Here is a 24,507-nt window from a genome sequence, read left to right as displayed (position 1 = left end):
CAAAAGGAGGGTGAAGAGTTTGTACCAGCTTTGAGTGCAGATAAAATGAGTGAAGCTTTGTGTGTTTAATTTATGGAAAGTTCCATACTTTTGATATTGAGCTGCAATTTTTTATTATTCTAAATTTGTCGGAACTGATTTAGTCTAGTTCTCTAGTGCTTTGTCCCTTAGCTGTATGTAGCAGTTGTGATTGTTTCACCTTCTCTGTATATTATGTTCCTCTCTTATGTACTAAATGTTCTCTAGATTCCAAGCTTTCCAAAGCTGTGGGTTGGTTTGTTTTAATGTTTTTATTTCTTACGAAAGTACTCTGCCATTTGTTCCACCCAGTTTATGTTGCATTATTAGTAAATTCTCTCTTGGGTGGGGGTACAGCTGTGCAGCACAAGGAAATATCTTCCAGTTGTGTTACCACCTTGAGAGAATCTGCATGTTTTCTTCAGTATGTTTGAATCAAATATCAGAGGAAGCAATTTTACTGCATGTTTGCAAAATAGTGCATTTTGTGAATTGGGCCATGAGTCTTGCCCATTCTTCATGGTGCTGCAGACAGATTAAAAGGAAATCTGGAGATGAAGAGGTTACATAAGACAAGTAAGAATTTTTCTATACAGTGGTAGGAAATGTAGTAAACTGAATTCTGGCATATGTTTTCATTGATTTTCTGCTCCAGTTGTCTGCTGTGACCGTAACTGCTACATATCAAATCAGTCTTATACAACTTTATTATGAATCGATGATGATAGATGATGGCAACTGAAAACCATGAAATTTTGTTAAATTTAAAATGGTCACCTCTTGCCTTGGAATTGATCTGATGATTCTTTTGCTATTCTATAAAAGTACTGATTTGATGAAAACATTGAAATTTAATGCAGGCTCTTGAGTTTCCGGGTAGTTTCCAATAAGTCAAATGTAGAACTTTCTGAAATTAAAAATTCATTAATTTTGGAAGAACAGCTAGTTCTTGAATGCTGTTAAATGGTTGATGTTTTCATTTAGTTGTCTAGCTTTACTGTACTTAAGCACATGCGGGGTACAGTTCAGGTTAAAAAACAAATAGAAACACTATGTGCAGCATGTTATAATTTCAGACATTGGTTTCATTTTAGAATAGTTCGTGACTCTGAGAAATGACTATTCAGCTCCAAAACATATTTAACAGTTTATTTGGTTTAACTGATACTATATTAAACCATTTATTTTACACAGTATAAAGTTCCCGTAAAGCCTAAAAGCTGTGTGACAAATACAGAGGTGTTTGCCTAAGTCTTTGTGGATTGATGCTAATTCAGAATATGGAAAGCAGTCTTTCCTTGATCAAATATGTCTAGCTCTATATGGCTAATCTACATTTTTGGTTAAAAGGTGCCTCCAAACACAATATCTTTAAGGAACCATAAAGATAAAAGGACTTTTCTTTACTGCATACTAGCTCTAATCAAGGATTTTAATTTCTGAACTTGGAAAAAAAGAGGAGCATGGCACACTTCTTATTCCCATGTTTGTGGATGGCAGTCACAAGAAAGCAATGTTGAAGGCTACGTAGCTTTTTTGAAAGATACACAAACTAACTTAACCGGACGGGTAGTAATAGGGTAGATTCCAGATTCTATCAGAGAAGGTGGGAAACATGCTTTGTGTATTTTTGTCGACATAACTTGAAACCGTGGGAATTTCGTCTTTGTCTGATTTGTTAGAACTGTCTCCATGCAGGCTGAAATGGTCAGAGCAATTTGTATTCCATGCATCTGCCAGTTGGTTTTGTTGATTTTCTCTCTCACTGGTGGCAAGAAAATCTTTCAAAACTTGCTTGAATATGTAGACTATTTCCCAGGGTAAAACATCATTTTCTGCCAAAACTTCACGAAATCTAGAAACAAAGAAAAATTGAAATCTAATCATCAGTGCTGAAAACGCTTCTGTTTCCTCTCAGCTCTTTGGGGGCTGGGGAAAGGAGGAAGAAGTGGCTGCATTCTGGTGTCAGTTATTCCTTGCTGCCACATTTCCCCCCCCCTCAAAAGATTGTAAGAGGAAGAGAGCTCTAACAATGTACTGGATGTGGTCCAGCTGTTATGAGGATTGAAAGCTACTGTTATTGGGCACGCTTTATTTTTTTTCTTTAGCCCATCTGTGTAGCTTGATTTAAACTGACTTTGCCCTTGGGTATATCCTAGGCTTTAAAAGGTACATAGCCTTCTTTGGTTGTTTCTGCATGTCCCTAAGAAAATGTTCTTAAAATACAGGCAGAGGTGAATTTTTCTTTGTAAAATATGTAAAAAGTTTTGCTTTTTTTTTTTTTAAATACTGATTTGCTGCTTCGAGAGTCATTTGCCAGTGAACCTGTGTTTCTGCATAACAGTGCATTGCGTTAGTTCTTTAATTTGATTTTTGGTTGTTGGATTACTATTTAATAAATTATGGGAATAAATAACTGAGCAAAATCTGAAAGTATTGAGAGGTCATGTGTTTAAGCATGTGAGACTTCCCTTGCTTTGTATTGGAGCGCGAAAATCCTGACTAAAAACTTCCTTCAAGCACAGCGTATTAAAGATGTAATTTTTAAAACACCTGCGAAAGTGTGTTCCAGTTGCTGGTCATTGTTACTTTGGAAGAAAGATCAGAGCCAAATATAAGCTTGGATTAAGTAGAAGAAACATTTATGATAGAGTAGTCAAAGTGAAATAATTACCTGCTGAGAACAGCTCCTGTTTGATAAGGCTGGATTTGTGAGCACAGAACTTCAAGCTGACGTTGCTCAGTAGCTGGAATTGTTGCTTGAGGGTTTTGGTAGTTCTTCAGCCAGTTGTAATCCATGCCAGTCTTCTGGACTTTTTGTTCATTTTCAATCTCTTGCACTAGTCTTTCACGCTCTTTCAGGTGCCATTTCAACTCCCTCAGTAGGGTTTTTATGACTACTTCTGATCCAGGATATTTTGTGGGTTTGTAGGAATCATTTTTTGACCATTTCATCCAGCCAAAAAGTGGCATTTTTAAGCTGTGAGGGGAGAGGGGGAAAAAAAGTTTATTTCTGTCCGACTTACTTGTACTGGTAGACTTCTTTCCGAGCAACTGAATGTTTAAAGGAAACTTTATTAATGATACTAAAATATTTTGCAGTACGGTATGAGTAGTGATAACAGTCATTGCCAAACCATAATTAAATCTGACAAGCCTTTTATAATATTTTCTGGTTTCTGAGTTTACATAAATATGTGAAGTTTACAATATTTAAAGGGCATATCTGTCACCTTGGAAATATTTAATTTTTTTATCCTGATTTAAAAAAAAAATCCAAATCCCACTGAACGAACAAAATGCTGCAAACAAAAAAAGTCCACAAAACCCCCAAACCAATGAAACAATAACACCCTGTCCCCAAAACAAAACCCCAGCAAAACACAGAGCCCCAAACCCCCAAAATTTGGTGTTACCTGTACATTTAAAAAGTGATTAAATAAAGCGGTGGAACTCTGTGTGACCTGCTTTTAAAAGCTCTGTATCACTTTTTATTTTAAATAAATTCTTGTTTATATAGCCTGGAAGCAGAAATCTGGTGGAATAGGCTTTTAAATTGCAGTTACAAATCATCATTACAAATCATGCAGATACAAGCATGCTAGTTGGAATAAATTAACATACATTACCTTTGCAATTGTCTGTCAACAGTGTTGTTAAAGGTGAATTTGCTTGAAGATCTCTTACTCTAGCATATCCTGTTTCCAGGGTTTTACTACTGCTGGAAGAAAACAAGGTGGTTTTCTCTTTTCCTCTTTTTTGTTTGTGTTTTTTTTTTTTTTTCATTTACCCAAACTGTGCTGAGAAAAAATGACTTTCTGTACTGAATATGACAGTTTTTCTCCTTTTAAGGTTCTTTTTCATCCTCTGCACCAGAGAGAAGTAGTAATCCATTTAACCTAACATGGTCTCTCAGATACTTTCTGCAAAGTCCATTAAGATCTCCTACCTTTGAATTGAGTTCTGCCGATGGCAGCAATATAAAAAAAGATGGTGACAATTTCAAATGCTTGTTGCTAAATCTATCCAAAGGTATTCTTGGTAGTGAGATGGATAACGATAGTCTGAAGCAACTACAGACGTGCTTCTAGCTAAAGTTAAGGCTGTCGTATGATGTGATGCTTGGCTGTGCATAGCTGTAGGTCACAGTTTAGAGCTGTATTTTTATGCCTGTAGAGTGCTAAAAATAACTATGTTGCTTTTATCATCAAACTATACTTTCAGGCCATTGAGATGCTGGAAGACTTATCTCCCATTAGAGAGGCTGTTCTGCTGTCACTTTTAAACAGCTAAGAATAGTTTTTCTGTAGTAAAGATCATCTAAAGCCTTTGTTAAGCAAGTGTTGACAGAAAAGAGCTATTTGACAGTTGCTCAGGATTTTGTTGCTATATTAAATACTTCTTCCAAATGAATTTCATCAATCTCATGGTACTACACTTTTTTATTAATGCATAGCTGTTAGCATTTTTAGTTAACATTTCAGATGTGTTTAAAGAAGCCAGTCTGTAACACCTACAGTGTGCCATGCAAGACACATGAATCTAATTAAAGGAATAGAATTATAAAGAAAAGTGAATTAAGGTCAAACTGATCCCAGAATTGTAAGTCTTACCATGGACACTGCTTCTTCTCAACTGGCTGGCAGTTTCCTGCTCCCTCTTTCCTTGGTGAGTTTTTTGAGTATATCCATTTTCAAGATTCATTTCTTGTGATGGCACTGTGCACACTAAAGGTCGCTGAAGCAGCCATTTTCCATTCCAGTAATCTGGTCTCTTCCTATTAATCTAAACAGTAGTCATGGTCTGCAAAATGCCTTCTCTTCTGTTCGTTCTTGTTCTAATGACTGTCTTTGCTCCTGTAAGTATTTTTCATTCCTACCTTTTTGCCTCTGTTGGTGTGTTGAACTGTTGGGAGAGCAAGGGTTCTGTAAATTTGTCCTAGATGTCATACAACATAAAGGATGACGTGTATGGCTGTTATTAAAGTTGATACTGCTTATACATTGGAAAAATTCAAATGTCAGTATTAATCCTCTTCAACTGGAAGGTTTTCACATTGCATTCTATGTGGTACTATGAAAAGGAAGGGAGCTAGGTTTATGATGACAGAAGTGTCCTAGCAGATTTTCAGATGAAAGTAAAATGCTCCTTGCCACCTCCTTTACCGCACAGCTAACATGTCTCTGCTTTTTTCCCTACTCTATCAAATCTGAAAGAAAACTGCTGTACAGTGTAAAACCATTGTAGTGTCTTTGCAAATTAGAGCTGCATGCTGGAAGGTGTGCAAATTAATTGAGAAACCTACTCCAATTGGTTTTGTCGTTTGTTGGGGGAGAGGGAGAGGGTTTGGGTTTTTTACCTAATTGTTGGTTGTATCCTCAAACTTTGTGGCAGGATACAGAGAGTGATACTTATCTTTACATTGGTAGGAGAACATTAAAGCTGAAAATCTGTAGTGCTCCTACTTCTGTATGCGTTTCAGATCTGTGTTCAGGAAGAGATGACTGCTTATGTGAGGCAGGCATTGGGAACTGGAAATTAGAAGCAGAGCAGTATTTTTTGCAGTTGTAAGCCAGTAGCTAATCCTGGAAGCTTTGTGGGAAGTTACAGTTCCATCCAGCTATCCCTAAATGTACTCATGGTTTTGCTATGCTGTGTCAGGATAGAAGTTTTGGTGCAGTTTTGGCTGGGTCTGTTCTCTGAGGGCATTGCTCATTACTGAGTTTCTCTTTATTAGTAGCTAGTTATAATTTGACCTGGGGGGAGGAGAAAAGGCTGTATTTTGATTCTTCTCAGCATTTTGTGGGCAATTTCTGAAATTGCGATAATAAAATGACAACTGGTATGAAGTCTTTTACTACTTGTCCTTAGGTTTCTAGTTTTTTTCTTAATGTTCTTTGACTTTTCGTTGTGGGGGAATGACATTTTAGTCTCCTTAACGTTCATCTAGCAATCTTGTGCTTTCCTTCAGTCTGTAAATTTAGATAACTTGGAGATGCCATGGTTTTAAAGCTATTTATGGTCTTAAGCTTTTGAATCCCTCTTGTCTTTGACATTTTGTGACATTACTTACTTCTGTAAATTTTCTAAAAGTTTCAGTCCTAGAACTTTTTCTTACTTAACTTACCAAACCAATATCTCTATAGTTTCAGTTTCCCGTTTCTGAATTTTTCTTTGCTGCTGTTAGTGACTAAAACATACTGTAATACTCGAGTGAGACTAGTTATATAATGAGTAATTTTTGTCTTTTTTTAGTAAGCCATATTCTACTCTGCCACTGCAGCAGAGCAGTTGTTTGTGAATTGGTTTGTTGGTTTTGTTTTTCTTTTCCCTGTAAATTAACCCCAACTCTCTGTCTTTCTAATAAAATGTTAAGTGAAGATTCTTTGAACTTTTTTAAACTTTCTTTCAACCTCTTTTTACTTTGTTTTCCTAATTTTGGGGCAAGGAATGTAATGAATTCCTAAAGCATCTGTTGTTTCTGTAACTTAATCATCTTTGAACTGCAGTGGGCGATATCTACTCTTATGTAGGTAAATGAAAATGGGTGTCTTTTCATATAAGTATTTCTTTTTGTTAAGATAGCTGTTTCTTTTTCTGTAGCTTATTTTAGGCTTGTTACCTGATGCTGTTCTCAAATTGAACAGAGGGAACAGCAAGGGTTGCTAGAACCAAAGTGGAGATTTCCTTTCATAAATCAGTTCAGACAGTTTTAGTGGTCTTTCCTTTCGTGTTATGGCAGCTCTGGGTTCCTCAGCAAAGTCTTATCACAAAACAATAGCCTTACTGGAGCACATGCTAATTGAAAATTGATTGGGGAAATAAGGGTGGCAGCCAGTGGATAAAATAAGTATCTTTTTCTCCTTGCATCCCTGTGTAAGACAGGTTATTTATTTATACTTTATAATGGCTATGTACAGAGCACTTTAAAACCTTGGTGTTGGCTTATTTTTATCCTGTGGACTTCATGGTACCATGTAGAGAAGCTCTGATTGTGCGGCCGTGAAGCTAGATGTGTTGACTTGTGTCTTCTGTGCCTTCAGAGCATATGAAGAATAAATTCACCTTAGGAGTGGTTGAATAGAGCTAGGCAATCTAAAATAGGTTTGTGTGGCAGAACTTGTTAAACTGGTGCATCAGTATAAGTAAGCGAAGACAGCCACACATGAAGTGATGGAGCAGTCTAAATGCATCTCTACAATAGTGACTGTGGTGAGGATTTCTTATGGGTTATAGTGAATATATTTGGTTTCCCCATGGCTTTTACCTGTGCTTGTTTCATGACATTTGCCTTTCAAACACAGAAGTGAGGAATCATTGAGGTAGTATAACTTACATTCCCATAGTTATGTGGGTATACAAAGTGAGCATAATTTACATGAAATTACTCCAGAATAGGTTAATCTGGAAAGATTCGGTAAACATAGACACAGCCTCTAATTAAGAAGTTGATCTTCATGATGACTGACTCTATAGATCACCAGTCACTATAGCGAGCATGCCCTCGTGCATGTGACAGAGCGGTTCCTACTGAGGCTGTGTCCTCTCCTTAGTATTTTCTTTCTCCTTTAAATATGAGGCACCATTCCATTTACTGCTTGATGCATTCTGGTTTGTAGGAGGCTGTTACTAGTATTTACTTGATTGAAGGAATGGGAGTGTCAGTCTTGTGTGGTGTTAGTCCAATTCATCTTTAAAGAATTCCTCCTAAGACAGTGCATTACCCATTGTGACAGTTATGTTCTGGGTATGTTTTTTACTGAAGAGATGCATCTAAACCCAGAACTTGCTGTGAGAACCCTTTTTCAAAGTGCTTTCAGCCACATTTGTGGCTTAATGTGAAGGCGTGGAAGTCCAATTCATGGCTCTAAATCTTTAACCTGAAAATGCCCGTTTCTCAGAATGTGTAATCTGTTCTGGAAATTCCTCTTTTGCATCTTCCTATTTGATAGCCCAGTTGTGAGAGGGAACTGGACAATTAAGATATTCTGGGATTAAATAACTGGTGTGAGGCTACAAAGATTTAGCATTTACTGAAGTAAAAGTATTGCTTGCTTTTAAAGTTCTTCAGGGTTAAAACTTCTTATCTTTGTCAGTACTCTTACAGCTTTGTACCTTACCAACTAGGGAGGCCTCATCTGTTTTGAAGGCAGAGCACAACTACAGAGTAAGAATATTTATGTACACTTGTGATGTAAGTACAACAGACAATATACAGATTTAAATAGCTGAAACTTACCACAGGGAAATAGAATGAACCAATGTGAGATGCATGTTTTGAGAATGCCAAATATACCTGGGTTTTTACTTTATTGGTACAATAGCAAAGTGTAATTCCAAAGGAAGAATAAAGGTGAGGTGATTTTGTGGCGGTTTACAGGAAACTTCCTCTAGTATAAGCAGTAGGCTTAGAGAAAAGTGGGTTCTTACTTGACAGTCATCATAACTAACCTTAATATCACCTACTTCAGAAGATGCGACTGTTATGGCAAGGTAGTATTTCTTAACTAAAAAGAGGTGACAGAAGATAGAAGAATAAAAGTTCTCTAGGGATCAGCTCTTTTTCCAGTGTAGTGTTTTCTTGTGAAAAGGTATTGTTCTGTAACTGTATTCTGGGAGAAAAAAGCTGCAAATCCAAGTCAGCTCTAAGCACAGCAAGAAGACTTTAGTCTTAACATACATGTCTTAACATCACACACTTCCTAAATTGACAACCAGGTCCTGTAATAAAAAATGTCTAGTCAAACCTGGGGCTACTACTATGGCTATGTGTAAGAATTACAAATTCAATACTTGCTGTGCTGATGGAGTGTGCTGTTGGACAAAAGTGGGGTTTTTTGGCAGAAAGCCAGTTAGAGAAGTTGGTAGCAAAACACAGCAGTTAGCTCTCCTGCCTTCATGTGCCATGGGGCTGTGCTTTCAAACTGCCTTACTAATTCTAGTTAAAAATGAAACAAACCTTTCAAAAAAACTTCAGTTTAACCAGATACTGCACTGATGTGAGCAATAAGGTGTGGCAAATAGTGTGAACAGCTGGAGGAGCTTACTCTGAAAGATTCTATGGCATCTATGCCATCTGAGATGCTGCTGACTCTCTGAGAAGAGTGAGATTTCATTTTTGTAGCTGTCTGTACCTAGTAAGTTGGATGATTTGCTTCCATTTATAAACACAGTCCCACTCTAGATTCAGTCATCAACTTTGCAGTGTATTTTGCTTTTGATTTGACAGAACAGCTCGCTGTAGCTGTTTCAGGCTGCAGACAGATGGTGAGTCTACCTCCTCTGATCACTTCAGACAGCGTTTGATTACTGCTTTCACTTTTTAGCAACTACAAACGAAACTTGCCATGAGCCTACACCAGAGGCCTCTTGGTAAGACTCCTTGTTTGGTCCTTCAGCATGACAGCTAACAACAGTAGTAATTCAGTTTTAACACTGTTAATTGACAGAAAGTTGTGTAAGCTATTACTGTACTTCTGTTGCTGTGATAAATAAAACCAGGATATGTTTGAAGGTGATTTCTTCCAGTTGGACTGATTGTAGCATTAATGTCTCTGGTGCTGGTGACACTTCATTAATAGGCAGGGGAATTACAGGCTTCAGTTTGAAATTGAGGAGATCTTGCATGTGATACCTGTCCATGTTCACAGGTATTTTTGAATTCAGCACATCTTTCTACTTGCATTGTATTTTATTCAGAGATTACTTTAAAATGGATTTTATCAAGTTGATGGCCAAATGCTTTTGTTTTAATTCTCTTACGGGGATTTTGTTGTTGTTGTTGTTGTGATTCAGCTGAGTTCCTTTCTTTTGTGGCTAGAGGGAAGGAATGAATTTCGAAACTTTTAGGAACTGTACATGGTTTGTTGAATGTTGCTAAAGGATCAGAAAAAGTGCCTCAGAGGATCTGTGCTTTTTGTTCAAGTTAATAAATATGAACACCCAGCTAACTTCTAATTCATAACTAATTATAACAACATGAATTTACAGAATTAACTGTTTCATGTGTGGTAGAGAAGAAGTTGCTGTGTGGCTTGTCATCATCTGCTACAGGTAATAGCTGCCTTCTTCCAGGCATCTCTACTTGACCTACGGCTGCAGAATGAGGAGCTTATCAGCAGCTCATCTCCAAGAAGAGTCCAGTTCTTTGAAGCCCAGCAGTTCATCCCAGTCTCCTCCACTGTCATAAAATCCTACAGCAGTAGATGGAGGATTTGGGCTGTTTCATTCCGGCATTTCTGGTTGTTTTTCTTGGTTTTTAACTGTTTGTAAGGTGTAAGTTGGAAGGTCTTACAGAGCTAGTAGTTTGATATAGAAGAAATATTTCTGAGATGTTGCGTTTACATAGTTTATCCAAATCCAAGCATTGGCATTCTAGTTTTGCAGGATTTTGCAAAGTAGTTTTAGTGGATTCTCTTTCTCTCTTCTACTCCACATCTAATTAAGGATTTAAAACAGGAGTTCTGAATAGTTATGTGAGGAGGAACAGTGACAGCTAGAGCAGTTGTAGAGTGAGGAACAGCTCTTGAGTGGAGGGGGTGGGATGCACCCCATCAATTCTTAGATTCTTAATCTGTTAATAGCCTTTTTAAAAATCTGTGTTTTAGTATTTAATAGTTTTCACTTGTTCTGAATTCTATTCATCTTCTGTTTTTGTGACTGATACACTATGGGCTTTGAATGACAGTACCTTATTTCTTTAAAGTTAGTATACTTCTGCAAGTAGGATCTGGCTTCTAAAAGTGTGGAACATGAACTGCCAGTTAAAAGGAAAGTGGTTTTTATATGTCCTTCAGTAAACCCAGTGGAAGGTTATTTACTGTCATGGCAAATGTTAAGTTATGTAAAGTGTCACATTATTTTAGTCTCAGAAAGGAGCCTTTGAAACAGTCTACTATATATATTGTACCAAAATTCTACAGCAAAATATTGTTCTGTGTGCTATATTTTCAAGTGATCCCCCCAAAAAATATCTCTAAGTAGGTGGACAGCTTGTGTGTGTGATGGAAGTCATGACTTTGAGCAGTCCCTCTCTTGCGATCTCTGAAATGAGTGACACTAGTTTTATGGTCCATGCAAATAGGGATTTCTTTTTTTTTTTTTTTTTGTCAAATGAGGCAAAACATAAATAAGCAAACAGTATGTCTATAGTAATTTTTAAAAATGGAGCCCTGAAACACTTCGTTTTTCAGTTGTTTCTCTCTAACATAGAAATGTTCTTGAAGTTACATGGCCTTGAATAGGAGCTTCTGCCCCAAAATTTAGTAGCTAATAGAGATGTAACTGCAGTTGTATAAGCAAGCATCTGAATATTCGGAATTTCATTGCATATGTGAATATTTTTCTTTATACAGTCAGGTTTGCTGTGTAAGAAGTGTTATTTTTTTCTTCAGGGAAGAAGACTCTGCTCTTTTAATAAAGCTTTTTTTAAGCATTGCTTCTAGAAACATTCACCGTGTATACCTAGGCATTGTAGTATATGTCACTGAAAAGAGCCAAACAAATAGCCTGTTACAGTTACATTTGAGATTCGGCAACTGACTCAATTTTTGATACCTAAATATGAAATGCTTTGTTTTATATTTCACATGCTCAAATAAAATAAAAAGTTACTGAGTTTATGCTGTTACGATGGCCTTGTTGACTTATTAGAGGTTATTCTATAGCCTGAAGAAAAGGAAGACCTTTCTCTAGCTGAATTTATTTAAAGAAAAGCACCCTTGATGTATTTGAAAGTATTTGCATTTGAATGTGTCAACAATTTCTGGTGTTAAACTGTGTTTCCCTTCTAGCAATTCCCCCGAAGTGGCAGCTAAATTTAATTTTATGAAACTAAATTTTCCTTTAAACCCAAGTAAGGAATACTTAAAAATATTTTGTCCCAATCAAATGCTCACAATTGAGTAGTCATCAGCAATGCTTCAGAAAAGGTTACAGTAGTTAAACCGCATGGTAAGGAGTAATGAAAGTCTGCCGTTATCTCATAAGAAACAGCATTAATTCTCTTCCAAAAAGAGGCATGTGGGTACTATTTTTATTTTTTTTTTCCTGCTTTCTACTTATCACTGCTTGTCAGGATCAAAGTTCCCATGTCTGCTACATCTGAGAGTATTTTCCAAAATAGGTAGGTTTTGATATGAATACACCTTCATAGGTAGCTGATGGGTTGTTTTACAGATGCTAGGACATATCAAGAGTCTGGTGAGTGGTGTTACTGACTGAGCAGGTTCTCAGTGCTTACAGTTTTGTCTGCCTATGCCCACTTAGGGTGGGCATGTGTCATGTTTGCATGTTCTAGCTGGTGTTGAGGGTGAAATGTGATGTGATTTGAATAACATCAAACTCATCCTTTTTTTTTTTAAAGGAGGGGGAAGGGAGAAAAAACAGAACGTCTGAAGTCTCCTGCATTTCTTAAATTGCTGACTTTAAGTTTTTAACTAATATGTTTGTCATAAAATGCTTCTTAATGACTCTTAATTTGATAAAATTCTGAATGTTTTTCATATGTGCAGCTGAAAGCTTGTTGTTTGCTTAAAGTTTTAATGTATTTGGGGGATCAAAAGACTTGGGGTGTATGTCTGAAAGTCAGGTGGGCACCAAGGGTAGAATCTGGAAAACTAAAGGAGTGTTTGCTGTAACAGGCCCGGTCTACTGAAATACGGGTTTTCACTGTGTCAGAGGGAATAGAAATGGGGAAGAGATAACTGATGTATTGGACAGACACATGCTTCATAGGTAGAATCCAGAAACGTCCCTTCATTAGTGTTGACCTTCCCTACCCTGGAATTTCTGGATCTTTTCATTCCTGTGCTGTCAGCAAACATTTGTTGAAAATCATTAGGAAAGTGTTCCATCCCTTTCTGTTTGCCCAGGTATCTGTAGCAAGACACCTCCCACCAATGTCTTAGTAGTGATTACTTAAAAGAATTGTATTGTTCTTAGAAGAGTGCCAGAAGGCTTCATAATGAATTTTTTTCTCCATTTTACATTATAATGGTATTCTATAACCTTTAATTTTATTAAAGCTGTAAAATTTGGCATTAAAACATGTTGAAATATGGTAATGAAGGTTGTCTGTTTCATATGCCCATTCGCAATGTTCTAATGGAATGCAATTTTCCTAACGACTGTAGCCTGAGTCAGAGCATCGAGTGAGCAGTGTTCATTCTTAATGACTGTCTATTAAACATTTTCTTTATTCATTGTGTACCCTGCAGTTTATGCGTACTGCATGCTGTTTTCTGAAAGCCTAATTTTGGAAAGAAAATACCAGAAATCCAGACAAAAAGAAAATAAAATTATTCTAACAAATCACTGAGGACTGTCACATTGTCTTCATTTTCCTGGAGCTGTACAGGCAAAGGTCAAAAGCATGTGCATACTTCTGTGAGCCCGTTTTGAAACGCTCAATACTCCCAACTCTAGAAACATTTAGTTGGGTATATCTCATATTGCAGGCAACTGTTTCTTAGCTGACTTCAGCTGCTGCTGAAATACTCATGCTTCTGCAAGGTGTTCACAGTAAATGGGGAACGCAGTCCTACATTTCTCACCCCCCCCTCTCAGTGGAAGTGATTTGCTTGCTATTGCTCAGGGCTCTGTCAGTTGAGTACTACCTGCTCCTCCATGACAGCATTTTCTGTCGTAATAAGATGACTTTTGTTCTTACGGAGGACTGAAGGACGAGTTGTATTTACTGCATGATCAGGTCTTGTTGTCAGAAGATGTGTGTTCGGTGCACTCAGTGAGGCTGCAGGCTTGCAGACATGAAAAATAATTGGTTATATTACTAAAAGCTGTATAGTATATGCATGCAATGCTGCCAAACAGAGATTGTGTGGCCGAGTTTAATTGTATTATATTGAACTACTGAATCATAGAATACAGAATGGTTTGGGTTGGAAGGGACCTTCATAGAGTCATAGGATAGTTAGGGTTGGAAAGGACCTTAAGATCATCTAGTTCCAAACCCCGGCCATGAGCAGGGACACGTCACGCTAAACCATGTCACCCAAGGCTCTGTCCAGCCTGGACTTGAACACCGCCAGGGATGGAGCATTCACAGCTTTCCTGGGCAACCCATTCCAGTGCCTCACCACCCTAACAGTAAAGAATTTCTTCCTTATATCCAATCTAAACTTCCTCTGTTTAAGTTTTAACCCATTACCCCTTGTCTGTCACTACAGTCCCTAATGAAGAGTCCCTCCCCAGCATCCTTATAGGCCCCCTTCAGATACTGGAAGGCTGCTATGAGGTCTCCACGCAGCCTTCTCTTCTCCAGGATGAACAACCCTAACTCTCTCAAGCCTGTCTTCATACGGGAGGTGCTCCAGTCCCTTATCATCCTCGAGGCCCTCCTCTGGACTTGTTCCAACAGTTCCATGTCTTTTTTTATGTTGAGGACACCAGAACTGCACACAATACTCCAAGTGAGGTCTCACGAGAGCAGAGTAGAGGGGCAGGATCACCTCCTTTGACCTGCTGGTCACGCTCCTTTTGATGCAGCCCAGGATATGGTTGGCTTTCTGGGCTGCAAGCGCACACTGCTGGCTCATGTTCGTTTTCTCATCAGCCAACACCCCCAAGTCCTTCTCTGCAGGGCTGCTCTGAATCTCTTCTCTGCCCAACCTGTAGCTGTGCCTGGGATTGCTCCAACCCAGGTGTAGGACCTTGGACTTGGCATGGTTAAACTTCATAAGGCTGGCATCAGCTCACCTCACGAACATGTCAAGGTTCCTCTGGAAAAGATCATCCAGTTCCAACCTCCCTGCTATGGACAGGAGCACTTGCCACTAGACCTGGTTGTTCAGAGCCCCATCCAATCTGGCCTTGAAGACTGCCAGGGATGGAGCAGCCACTGGTCAACCTGTGCCAGTGTCTCACCACCCTCATAGCAAAGAATTTCTTCCTAATATCTGACCTAAATCTACTCTTTTTCAGTTTAAAGCCATTCCTCCTTTTCCTGTCACTACATATCCTTGTAAAAAGTCCTTTGTGTTTTACTTGTGTTTAATATTGACAGTCCTGAGTTAATGGTTAGACTTGATCTTAACGGTCTTTACCAACCCAGTTGATTCTATGATTCTAATACACATTCAGTGGAATGACCTACTTAACAAGCAATCTGACATGATGTGTATGAACTTTTCTGAATTATACCTAGGATTCAGGCCTGTCATGGAGTGTTCTCTGTCCCAGCTTTTTCAGAAGAGTTAAAGTGATAAGCATGGTTGCTACTAAAAGTCTGCTTGCTGAAAGTAGGCAGCTGTTGCTCATGTAGTAATTGTGCAGATGTTTGCAATCGTGATGAACCCTGGTTTGAGAGAGATACATGAGATCCAGGGGAAAATTGCCTTAGTTGTATGCCTAAAATACTGTTAAACTAGGATAAGAAGCCATTTCTTGCTTTGTAGACAGCAGTAGGTGATAAATATTTGGTGTTTCCTATATGGGAAAATAAACACTGATCTGATTGAGTAGTCTGTAGCATAGCCAAGCTGGCACAGTTTGCTTTGTCGGAAAAGATGGGTACTCTGTGGCATCAAGGTGCTGTGAATTATTGTATGATAAGAGCCGCGTGACTGTCATGTTAAAAAATCTCTTGTTTTCAGCTTTATTTATTTTGGAGTCAGTGTTGCTCATTATTTGGGTCAAGAAATACACTTCAGCAGTATCCTTTTGTAGAATGTCTCAAATATACACCTACAGGAAAACAGGTTTGCTATGCATTAGCAAATTATTGGATAGCAAAAGGTTTCAGTAAGCATGGCGTTTAAAGTGCAGAACCATAGTTTTGACTTGTGGTTTGTGTTTTGTTTTAAAAGGAAAAAAAGATGGTGCTTTTAATGTGTCCAAAACTCTTCTACATTAAAGTTCATTTATGATATAATAATCATACAATTGTTATATACATGCTGTTTCATTTTCTTGTGAAATCCATGTGGGGTTTTTTTAACACTGTTTATGTGGAAGAGGATTTCTTTTAATCCCATTTCGTTCTATTTATGTTATGGATAGACTTTGTCTTGTGTGTAATATCTATAAAATTCACAGATTGGTTAATTGTGTTAATCCCCCTCCCCCCCGCCCCATCCCTTGCCACCATCGTCTCTTGGCTCAAAGACAAAAGTTCTTTCCCTGAAGCAGTCAGTGTTTACTCATCTGCTTCCCTTGTCTCCAGGGAATTGTGCAAGAATTACTTGTATTTTCTTAATTGCATTGTGTCAGGAATTGGTGAAACAACTATTTCATCTTTGTTCAGTTGAAACTGTAGACTTTCACTAGAAGATGAATTCCGAGGTATTAAAAACTTAAAGGGTGATATTTTGTGAGCTCAGTTGTTTTGAATCTAAACAAAAAGATTCGTTGTGGCACCTTCCTCAGGCTAGTATCTAGCTGCAGAGACAAATTTTATTTCTGAAATTTATTTGTTGGAGTAGCTCCTGCATGACATGGAGACTCTGAACTTCCTGTATAATGTTGTTATTCCCAGAGATACCTGTGAATTAGATGAGGAAGTATTTATTGATGTGTCATTTCTTTCATTTTCAGGCTGCCTATCACAGAGAGCATTGGAACTGAATATGCTGAAAAATGCAGACAGGCAAAGTCACAAGAGCTAGAAGTAGTTGGAAATGACCAGCTTGTCTATAAACCAGGTAAAAAAAAAAAATACATATATATACACATGCACATATATATGTTTGATTCCTATTATAATCTCAGATACCCCTGTTCTTTTCCACCCTGTGGTCTTTGCTCCGGTTATCTATGAAACTATGAAACCTTACCGTGTATTTCGTATTTGTTTAATGCTGTATGTGCCTTTGTTTTGTATAAGGCATGCTGTTAAAAAATAAATGTTACTTGTGGAAACCACCATGTGTAATGCTGCTGCATAGATATGTGTGCATACCTGTGGTTTATTGTATTGATAAATGACTGAAATATCATTTCAAGGAAAAGATAACCACTTACTGAAGTCATGCTTTCTTCTATTCTGTTCTCACATTTTCTGTCCATGTTATTCTGGTTTACACTTGATTGTTGTTTTGAACTGCGTTTAGAGAGGAATATGATTGCACTTCTTTCCCAAGAGCTCTGGTTGTTACTGCCATTAACTTTTACTTACAGACAAATTAAGGATTATGTTAGGATGATACAATCAACAAGATCAGTGTGTGAGCATGAGCTTTGTACTGTTAATTTATGGATTATAAGGGTGAATGTTTTTAATAAGACTGCTATTAAGAGCTCCAAGACCCATTTGTAACTGTCAGCTCTATCAGTCTGGAGGTGCGTGTTCTATTTGGGAACACGAAAATTGTCATAAATGATCAAGAATTTATCTAGACCAGGCCCTACCACTCCTGTTGTGTTGAGTACCAATGTAGTCAAGAAATAAGCTGCACAACGTAGAAATGAAAAACTGATTTGCCCTGAGGGTTTCGGGGTCAGTACTCCTTCTATTGCTTCTTTCTGAATTGCTGTTCTAGCTGTATAAATTGACAGCCCGTTTTAAATCACAGAATCAGAATGGTTAGGGTTGGAAGGGAGCTTAAGATCATCTAGTTACATTAAAAATGTGCAAGTTGAAGAGGACTGCAGTGGAGAACAGAAGTCTCACCAGCAAAGGCTCTGGATTAAGCTTTTCAGGGCTCAGTCAGCAGCAACTTCATGTACTTCGTGTTATGACTGAAATAGCATGACTTAACTGTGAACGCCCAGTGCTTTGTGGCTCAGTGTAGGAGCCACTGCACAGAGTGTAGTGTTTCCTGTGGCCTTCCTTTCCCATGAGTTAGCTTGCTAACTGCAATCACGTTCTGCATTTGAAGCTTTGACCTCAGCAGAATGATCAGTAATGTAGTAAGCATCTCATTTGATTCACCTAACCAGTACTTTCAGGTATACTTTTTTATGCATCTTATTTTAATTTGCTGGGAGATACCAAGATCCAGCTGTACAATTCCTTCTCCTAGAACTGGTAAATACAAAAATCTAATCTTGTGTTATAGGATCTCTTCATATTCAATTCAGGAAACAAGTACCAGAAGGAATACATCTGCTATACAGGCTACAATAACTGAGATACTGGAAAATGGCTCTTTCCATGGGCAGTAGACTGTTTTAGTCATGGCAGTCAACATATCTCTACAGAAGTTTTATGATAGTTGAAAAGGAAGTAAGCAGGCAAAATTATCTTTCCCGTATGTTGTGGTTTAACTAGGTTTTCAGTTTATTTTGCACTGACTCTGAATAGAGAAATTAATATTGTTATTTATTCTGGATTGGAATTAATGCTTCTTATACACAGAAGTACTTTTCTTGTCATAAAACAGAGTGGTGGGCAGTTGCATGAATCCTCAGTTTACTATTTTTAGGTTGCAGGTGTCCTGCATTCTCTATGTGCCAGAATCCAAGATACATGTTTGAGCATGATGATGTCTAACAGAGGTGTGCACTAGTTGGGTTTATTTGTGCCACTCTTAATAATGTTTTCCATAAAGTATAAGCAATTGAAAAAGTGAAACTTTGTACCTTGGTTGCCAATAAGTCTGTACTCTGATAGCTCCTTGAATCTGCAGATGCCTCTCTTTTTTTAAAGACCAGTTCTCATTTTGGTATTTATCAGAACTTTCAAAAAGGTGTACAATCAAGTATATTTCTGTTCTGCAGAGAAAATGCTTAAGGCCTTCTAAGATGGTTACCCAATTCCAGGTTTGTTTGTTCACTAATAATACTGGGTTTCAGAAAAAGATTTCATGCTCAGTTTTAGAGTGGGCCTTTTCATGGCATCTTTTGTCACATCAGTGTTTAGCTGAAGTCACCATATTTTCTGAGGCACGCTCAAGACTGTACTGCCTGCTCTAGACAAAAGTCTCACAGTTGTCATGGTATTAGTTCCCCAGGCAAACTCAGTAATGTTTCTTTTAGTTTAAGCACAGAGTACATGTCCTGAAGAGAAGAAACTCAAACTGTACAGATTTTTGTACTTGGCAGTGTAAACTAAATGATTATACAGCTGTCAGTTCTCAAACTCTGCATATTCATGGTGGCTAACATTGGATGGCCATTTGCTTTTGGCATATTTTTTTCCCCCCCAAACTTCCGTGCTAAGAAGAAGGTAAGAAATTGCTATCATAAACTATTATATAAAAAGCAGTATTAAAAAAAGTTGTATCATCAATGAAAAAATTATATCTTAAATTAATTAAATTGATCTCATGAATACCGGTGGGTCTTCATTTGTTTCTGGTTTGTTCCTTTGTATTTTCTAAATACAATTCTTAATTGAATTTTAAGTTAATGATTTCTTACTAATACACGGAGGGTTTCTGAGTTAGAGAAGCTTATAACATGAATCCTACCATTTCAATTTTTTGTCCCTTCCTTCTTTTTTATAAGCACTTTCTAGAATTACTGCTGTCCTCTGTTGTATGCCTTAACACATTTTTCAAAATTGCTGTTGTTAAATGGAAGACCTAAAAAAGGTAGGAATGCTGTGTTGCTTTAGCAGGAGTATGCTGATCCTGGGTTCTTTCCCCTAGCAGCTTGAGGTTTCTTCCAGCATTGGTCAAATCACGCAGAGCTTCTGATGTCTCAGTAGTGACATGTTTGTGCCAGAGGGAAGCCACTCAAGCCTTTGTACAGTGTCGCTCTGACAGAATGCTATATATGAGTTTTCCTGGGAAATCTATTTATAAAGTTGACCAAAAGTATTTTAAAGAGGACAGTTAATGTTTTCAAGGGACACTGCTATTAAGTTCTGCTTCGTATGTCTTTAGTAGTGCTGAGTAAATCACTGTGCAGTGATCACCTATAACGTGCATTACACAGATTCTAAGTAAAGAGACTTTCTGTTGGAGAGTGTGGCTGCAGGAGAACTTGGGTGTTCAGTGCTTTGTGAAACTGTCTTAATGACCTGTCCAGCTTTTGGGACTTTGTTTTAATCCGGGAGTAACCCATTTGTAATCCTTGACACTTAAAGACTATTTGGGGGGGGGTTGAAGCACATTCAGGTATGGTGCAGAGACAAAAGTTGTTCTGCCTGCTTCTGTTTCACTGCTGTGTGTGATTGTTAGTAGCTTTTCTGAAGAAAGGAAGCTATGACTGGTCAGTGAGGTATATAGTCTAAAGCTTTTATTTTACAGTAAATATTGCCTTAGTAAAAATACTAGATTTCTTTCCCACTACTGTGTAATTCTTAGAGAAATAAGAAGACATGAAGTCTTCAGTTTTGTCCTGGGTTCAGCCGTAGCAGTCATTTTTCTCCTTCTTAGTAGCTAGCGAAGTGCTGTGTTTTGATTTTTTGGCCTGGGAACAGTGCTGATAACGCCGATGTTTTCAGTTGCTGCTCAAATGTTTGGTCTGGCCAAGGACTTTCTGAGCCTCCTGCTCTGCCAGGGAGGAGGGGAAGCCGGGAGGAAGCAGAGACAGGACACCTGACCCAAACTAGCCAAAGAGGTATTCCATACCACAGCACGTCATGCCCCGGATTGGGTTGGACGAGGGATCCGTGGTGCTCGGCTGGGGGGAGTGGGGCAAGTTATCAGTCAGCTGGTGCTGAGGTGTTGTATTCTTTCCTCTTGTTATTTCCTTTAGCATTATTATTATTGGTGGTAGCAGTAGTGATTTGTGTTATACCTTAGTTACTAAACTGTTCTTATCTCAACCCATGGGAGTTGCATTCCTTTCGATTCTCCTCTCCATCCCTCCAGGAGCAGGGGGAGGGCAAGAAAGAGGGGGAGTGAGTGAACGAGGTTTGTGGTTGGGTTTAAACTATGATAAGTTTTTATAACTGTATGAAAATAGGTAAACTTCACTGTAGTTTCTGATGAAACTCATTTGAAAGTGTTTCCACTTTTGATTGCAACATAGTGGGGTTTTTAGCCCAATTGTTTAATTGTATCTTGCTAAATTGTTGCCTACCAAAGTCTCCCGCTTCCTCCACACCTGCTCAATTGCTTTTTTGTTTTCCATGGTCAAGCTGACATGCTGCTGAGCAGAAACTCATGGTAGCACTGAAAGATTTATTTTTTTTTAATTCCTCGTGTTCCCAGTGATAACAGTGACTATCTCCTACAGAGAGACTGCAGAATGTAGTGTCACATTGAAAGGTCATCATGATACTAGACTTGTTTTAATTGCCAAGTCATACAAATAAGAGTGTTCTTCTTATCAAATTACTGGTTATTTTGTACTGTGTAAAGCCCAGTAGACTTTAGGAGAAGTAACACATGGATATGTGAATAGGGCATATTTTTTCAGTATTGTCAAATTCTTGGGAACAGGGATAGATTTGGTAGTTGTATGTAAGCTGTGCCAAACCACACTTAATTAAGAGAAAAGCGTATAGAATTACAGAATTGTATGCATCCTTGATGCTGATGTGGTTTATACATAGAAGCAATATTTTTCAGAGCTGCTGCCCATAAAACAGGTGCATAAAAGCAGAAAAATCTCTTCAGTATACTAATGTTGAAAAGTATTAATTCTATTAATACGTATCAGTATGTGGTTCAAATTTGATAGGAGTTAGGTTTGCAAATACTGTGATCATTTTCTACTGGTCTTTCCTTTTCTCTGTTGAAATAACTTGCTCTTGGTTATTTTTATGCCTAGGTACTTCACTGGGTCAGTGTGAATCAAGTGCTCTGACTTTTGTACCAATAAATAACAATAAATGTCTGGATTTGCCTTTAGCCAAACACAGAGAAGAGGTAATTTTGTTGTACTTTCTGTTACGGAATAAAGCTGAAAATCATGTTTTGTTTCATTGGGTTTTTTGATTGGTTGCATTTGGTTTTGATTGGGGTGGGAGAGGTTTAGTGTTTGGGTTTTGTTGGATTTTTATGGGGGGTTGGGTTTATTTTTTTGTTTATGGGTTTTTTAAGTTCTGTTCCTGTTTAAGCATTTAATCCTGTTTTTAGAAGCAACAAAACCTTTGTTCATTTTAAAACACAGTGTAAAAATTCTTAGCAGAAGAAACATTGGTGCTACACTCTCTGTTTAAAGGTATTTACGTAAAATATGTAAGCAAGTGCATGCTCATGTCCTTTTCTGTGATCTTCTAATGTGTTTTAGGAGTCCAGTTATCTACAGATGCCTAGGAGGTGATAAAAAACATGGCACGATGTTTTACAGAGGTCTGATGTGTGGCCTGGAAGCTATTGATATTTGAAATCTGTTTTGAGTTGCTTTGTAGACTTATGACTTTTCTTGAAAAATTGTTTCAGATAGTGTCTCTGATAGAAAACAATACAGTTGTGATTGTACAAGGAGCAACTGGCAGTGGTAAGAGCACACAGATTCCACAATATATTTTGGATTATTGCTTTGAGAAATCTATCTACTGCAACATTGCTGTTACCCAGCCTCGGAAAATTGGTGCCAGCAGCATTGCCAGGTGGATTAGCAAGGAACGATCATGGAGACTAGGTGGATTTGTAGGATACCAGGTATAAGAAAATTTGAAATGTTTTTAAAAATACATAAATAAGTACTGTATTTTCTGTCTGGATTATGTTTAAGTATATCTAGCACACTTAAATGTTAGAGAATGTTTTTAAAGTGAAATTGCAGGTTTCTAGCTGTCTCCTGTTAAACAATCATAATTAAATATTTAAGCTTTTAAAGTTGAACAACTAGAAATGCTAGTTAGACTCTAACAGAAATATTTAATGGTCTGCATTCTGGCAATTGAATGCATCTATAAACCACTGAAATTGTTGCAGGAAAACTATACTCTGTCATTTTTCATTTGAATTCCTTAATTAACATACTTGATTTGTTTGACTCTGACATTAACCTGTCAGCTGTGTCAAAACTTTCTTGCATTGTATGGCCACATGGTATCACTAACATCCTGTTCTTCCATCTTAAGATGTGGAAAAACTTGCCCTAGTTTTCCTCTTAAGTTTGCCTCTTCCTTTTGTCCAGCTCTGCTCCAAACTTGGTTCTATCTCTCCATTTATAAATTTGATCTCGCCATCATTTTCTGACACAGATGCTAGTTCTTCAATCAGATCTGTCAGTAACCTTAATAATCTGCTGTGATCCTTGTTTCACTGGCAGCTAGAGTGAATAATTTTGATTGGTTTAAACTGCATTTCATTTCAGAGTTAATTTCAAAATGCATGTTCCTGTAAATACATTAAATATCTGTTCTCATGCATATTGCTTTTCTCACTGTGTTAGGTGAGTTTAGAGAACATTTCCACGAAGGAGACAAGGTTGCTGTACATGACAACTGGAATTCTTCTTCAGAAAGTAGTTAATGCCAAAAGCCTAGCTGAATTCACACATGTTTTCATTGATGAGGTAAATAGGTGGAAATAAGTTTAAATTTCATAGTAAGAAAAACTTCAATTTTGTCTCTTTTATATGCTAGAGAAATTAAAATGTAGACATCTGCTCATAAAGATCATAGAATCATAGAATACTTAGGGTTGGAAAGCACCTTAAGATCATCCAGTTCCAACACCCTTGCCATGGGCAGGGAAACTTCTCACTAAACCATGTCACCCAAGGCTCTGTCCAGCCTGGCCTTGAACACCACCAGGGATGGAGCATTCACACCTTCCTCGGGCAACCCATTCCTGTACCTCACCACCCTAACAGTAAAGAATTTCTTCCTTATATCCAATCTAAACTTCTTCTGTTCAAGTTTTAACCCATTACCCCTTGCCCTATCACTGCAGTCCCTAATGAAGAGTCCCTCCCCAGCATCCCTATAGCCCCCCTTCAGATACTGGAAGGCTGCTATGAGGTCTCCACACAGCCTTCTTTTCTCCAGGCTAATGCTTTGTGTAAGTTGTTTAAGCTAACACTTTTTGAAATGGGGCTTGTCTCGGTGGTCCTTCGAGCAGCAAAGTTTAGAACTGAGGGTGTGGGGAGGATTTTGGGGAGTGCTTAATTTTCAATACGATTGCCCTGAAATGTTTTCTGAAAAACTCTGTGTGGATTTCAAGAACATGTCTGGCTAGTCCTAATAGGGGGAGGCAGCTAGTTTTTGTTCACTTGGCTTTTACTGCCCTTAGAGTTCTTACTCTTCAGTGGTGTCCTGAAAAACAAAATGGTTCTCAAAGTTCTCTGTTTTCTTTCTGGATTTACAGTCCAGTCATGTGGATTCATTATTATTGCTGTCAACTTCACTAAAAAGCTAAAGAAAATATACTTGGTGGTTTTGTAATTCGTGTTTTATTTACATGTTTCTGTGCTTATTTTCTGTGGTAAGCAGTATTTCACTGTTAGATGTAGTCATAAGTGAAATTGTACTTTTGCAAACCAGGAATGTAAATCATAGGTTAGATGTCATCTAGGACTTACATCTTGGGATGTAGTGACAGAGGACTTACAGCCTTTCTGGGCTTTGGTTTGGTGGGGGGTTTTGTGTTGGTGGGGGTTTTTATGCTGGCTTTTGTTTTTATTCCACTATGGTACTGTAGCTGAAAGGGACATGTCTCCCTGCTCCCCAAATATCCAAGAATC

At 37.9% G+C, this 24,507-nt stretch overlaps 2 protein-coding genes across 5 annotated transcripts in view; one reads left to right on the top strand and one right to left on the bottom strand.

Annotated features, from left to right (window-relative positions):
- Positions 1-24,507, top strand: part of TDRD9 (tudor domain containing 9) — an 81,613-nt gene that overhangs the window by 3,022 nt on the left and 54,084 nt on the right. For 2 of the 4 annotated variants that reach the window (XM_065684699.1, XM_065684700.1), the window contains exons 2-5: positions 16,570-16,676; positions 21,640-21,737; positions 22,254-22,475; positions 23,215-23,337. In XM_065684699.1, coding sequence (XP_065540771.1) covers positions 16,570-16,676; positions 21,640-21,737; positions 22,254-22,475; positions 23,215-23,337 — 550 coding nt within the window. Of the gene's footprint in view, positions 1-16,569; positions 16,677-21,639; positions 21,738-22,253; positions 22,476-23,214; positions 23,338-24,507 lie in introns of those variants that run through there. The other 2 variants (XM_065684701.1, XM_065684702.1) reach the window with 2 other exon arrangements.
- RD3L (RD3 like) lies at positions 1,154-3,722 on the bottom strand. The gene is made up of 3 exons (XM_065684713.1): positions 3,648-3,722; positions 2,693-2,998; positions 1,154-1,873 (listed from the first exon to the last, which is right to left on the bottom strand). The coding sequence occupies exons 2-3, from the start codon at positions 2,989-2,991 to the stop codon at positions 1,576-1,578; spliced, it is 597 nt and encodes a 198-aa protein (XP_065540785.1). The 5' UTR covers positions 2,992-2,998; positions 3,648-3,722; the 3' UTR covers positions 1,154-1,575.

This window comes from Lathamus discolor, chromosome 6 (genome assembly GCF_037157495.1).
Source record: "Lathamus discolor isolate bLatDis1 chromosome 6, bLatDis1.hap1, whole genome shotgun sequence".
NCBI lineage: Eukaryota > Metazoa > Chordata > Aves > Psittaciformes > Psittacidae > Lathamus > Lathamus discolor.
Note: the sequence above shows the minus strand (reverse complement) of the source record. Positions and strands in the feature narration are given on the sequence as shown.

Bases quoted from the DNA above. Each gene is read 5' to 3' on its own strand.
- RD3L (XM_065684713.1), bottom strand. From the start codon at position 2,991: ATGCCACTTTTTGGCTGGATGAAATGGTCAAAAAATGATTCCTACAAA. The intron at 1,874-2,692 runs GTAATTATTTCA...CTTTGTTTCTAG, and splicing joins ACAGGAGCTGTTCTCAGCAG to ATTTCGTGAAGTTTTGGCAG.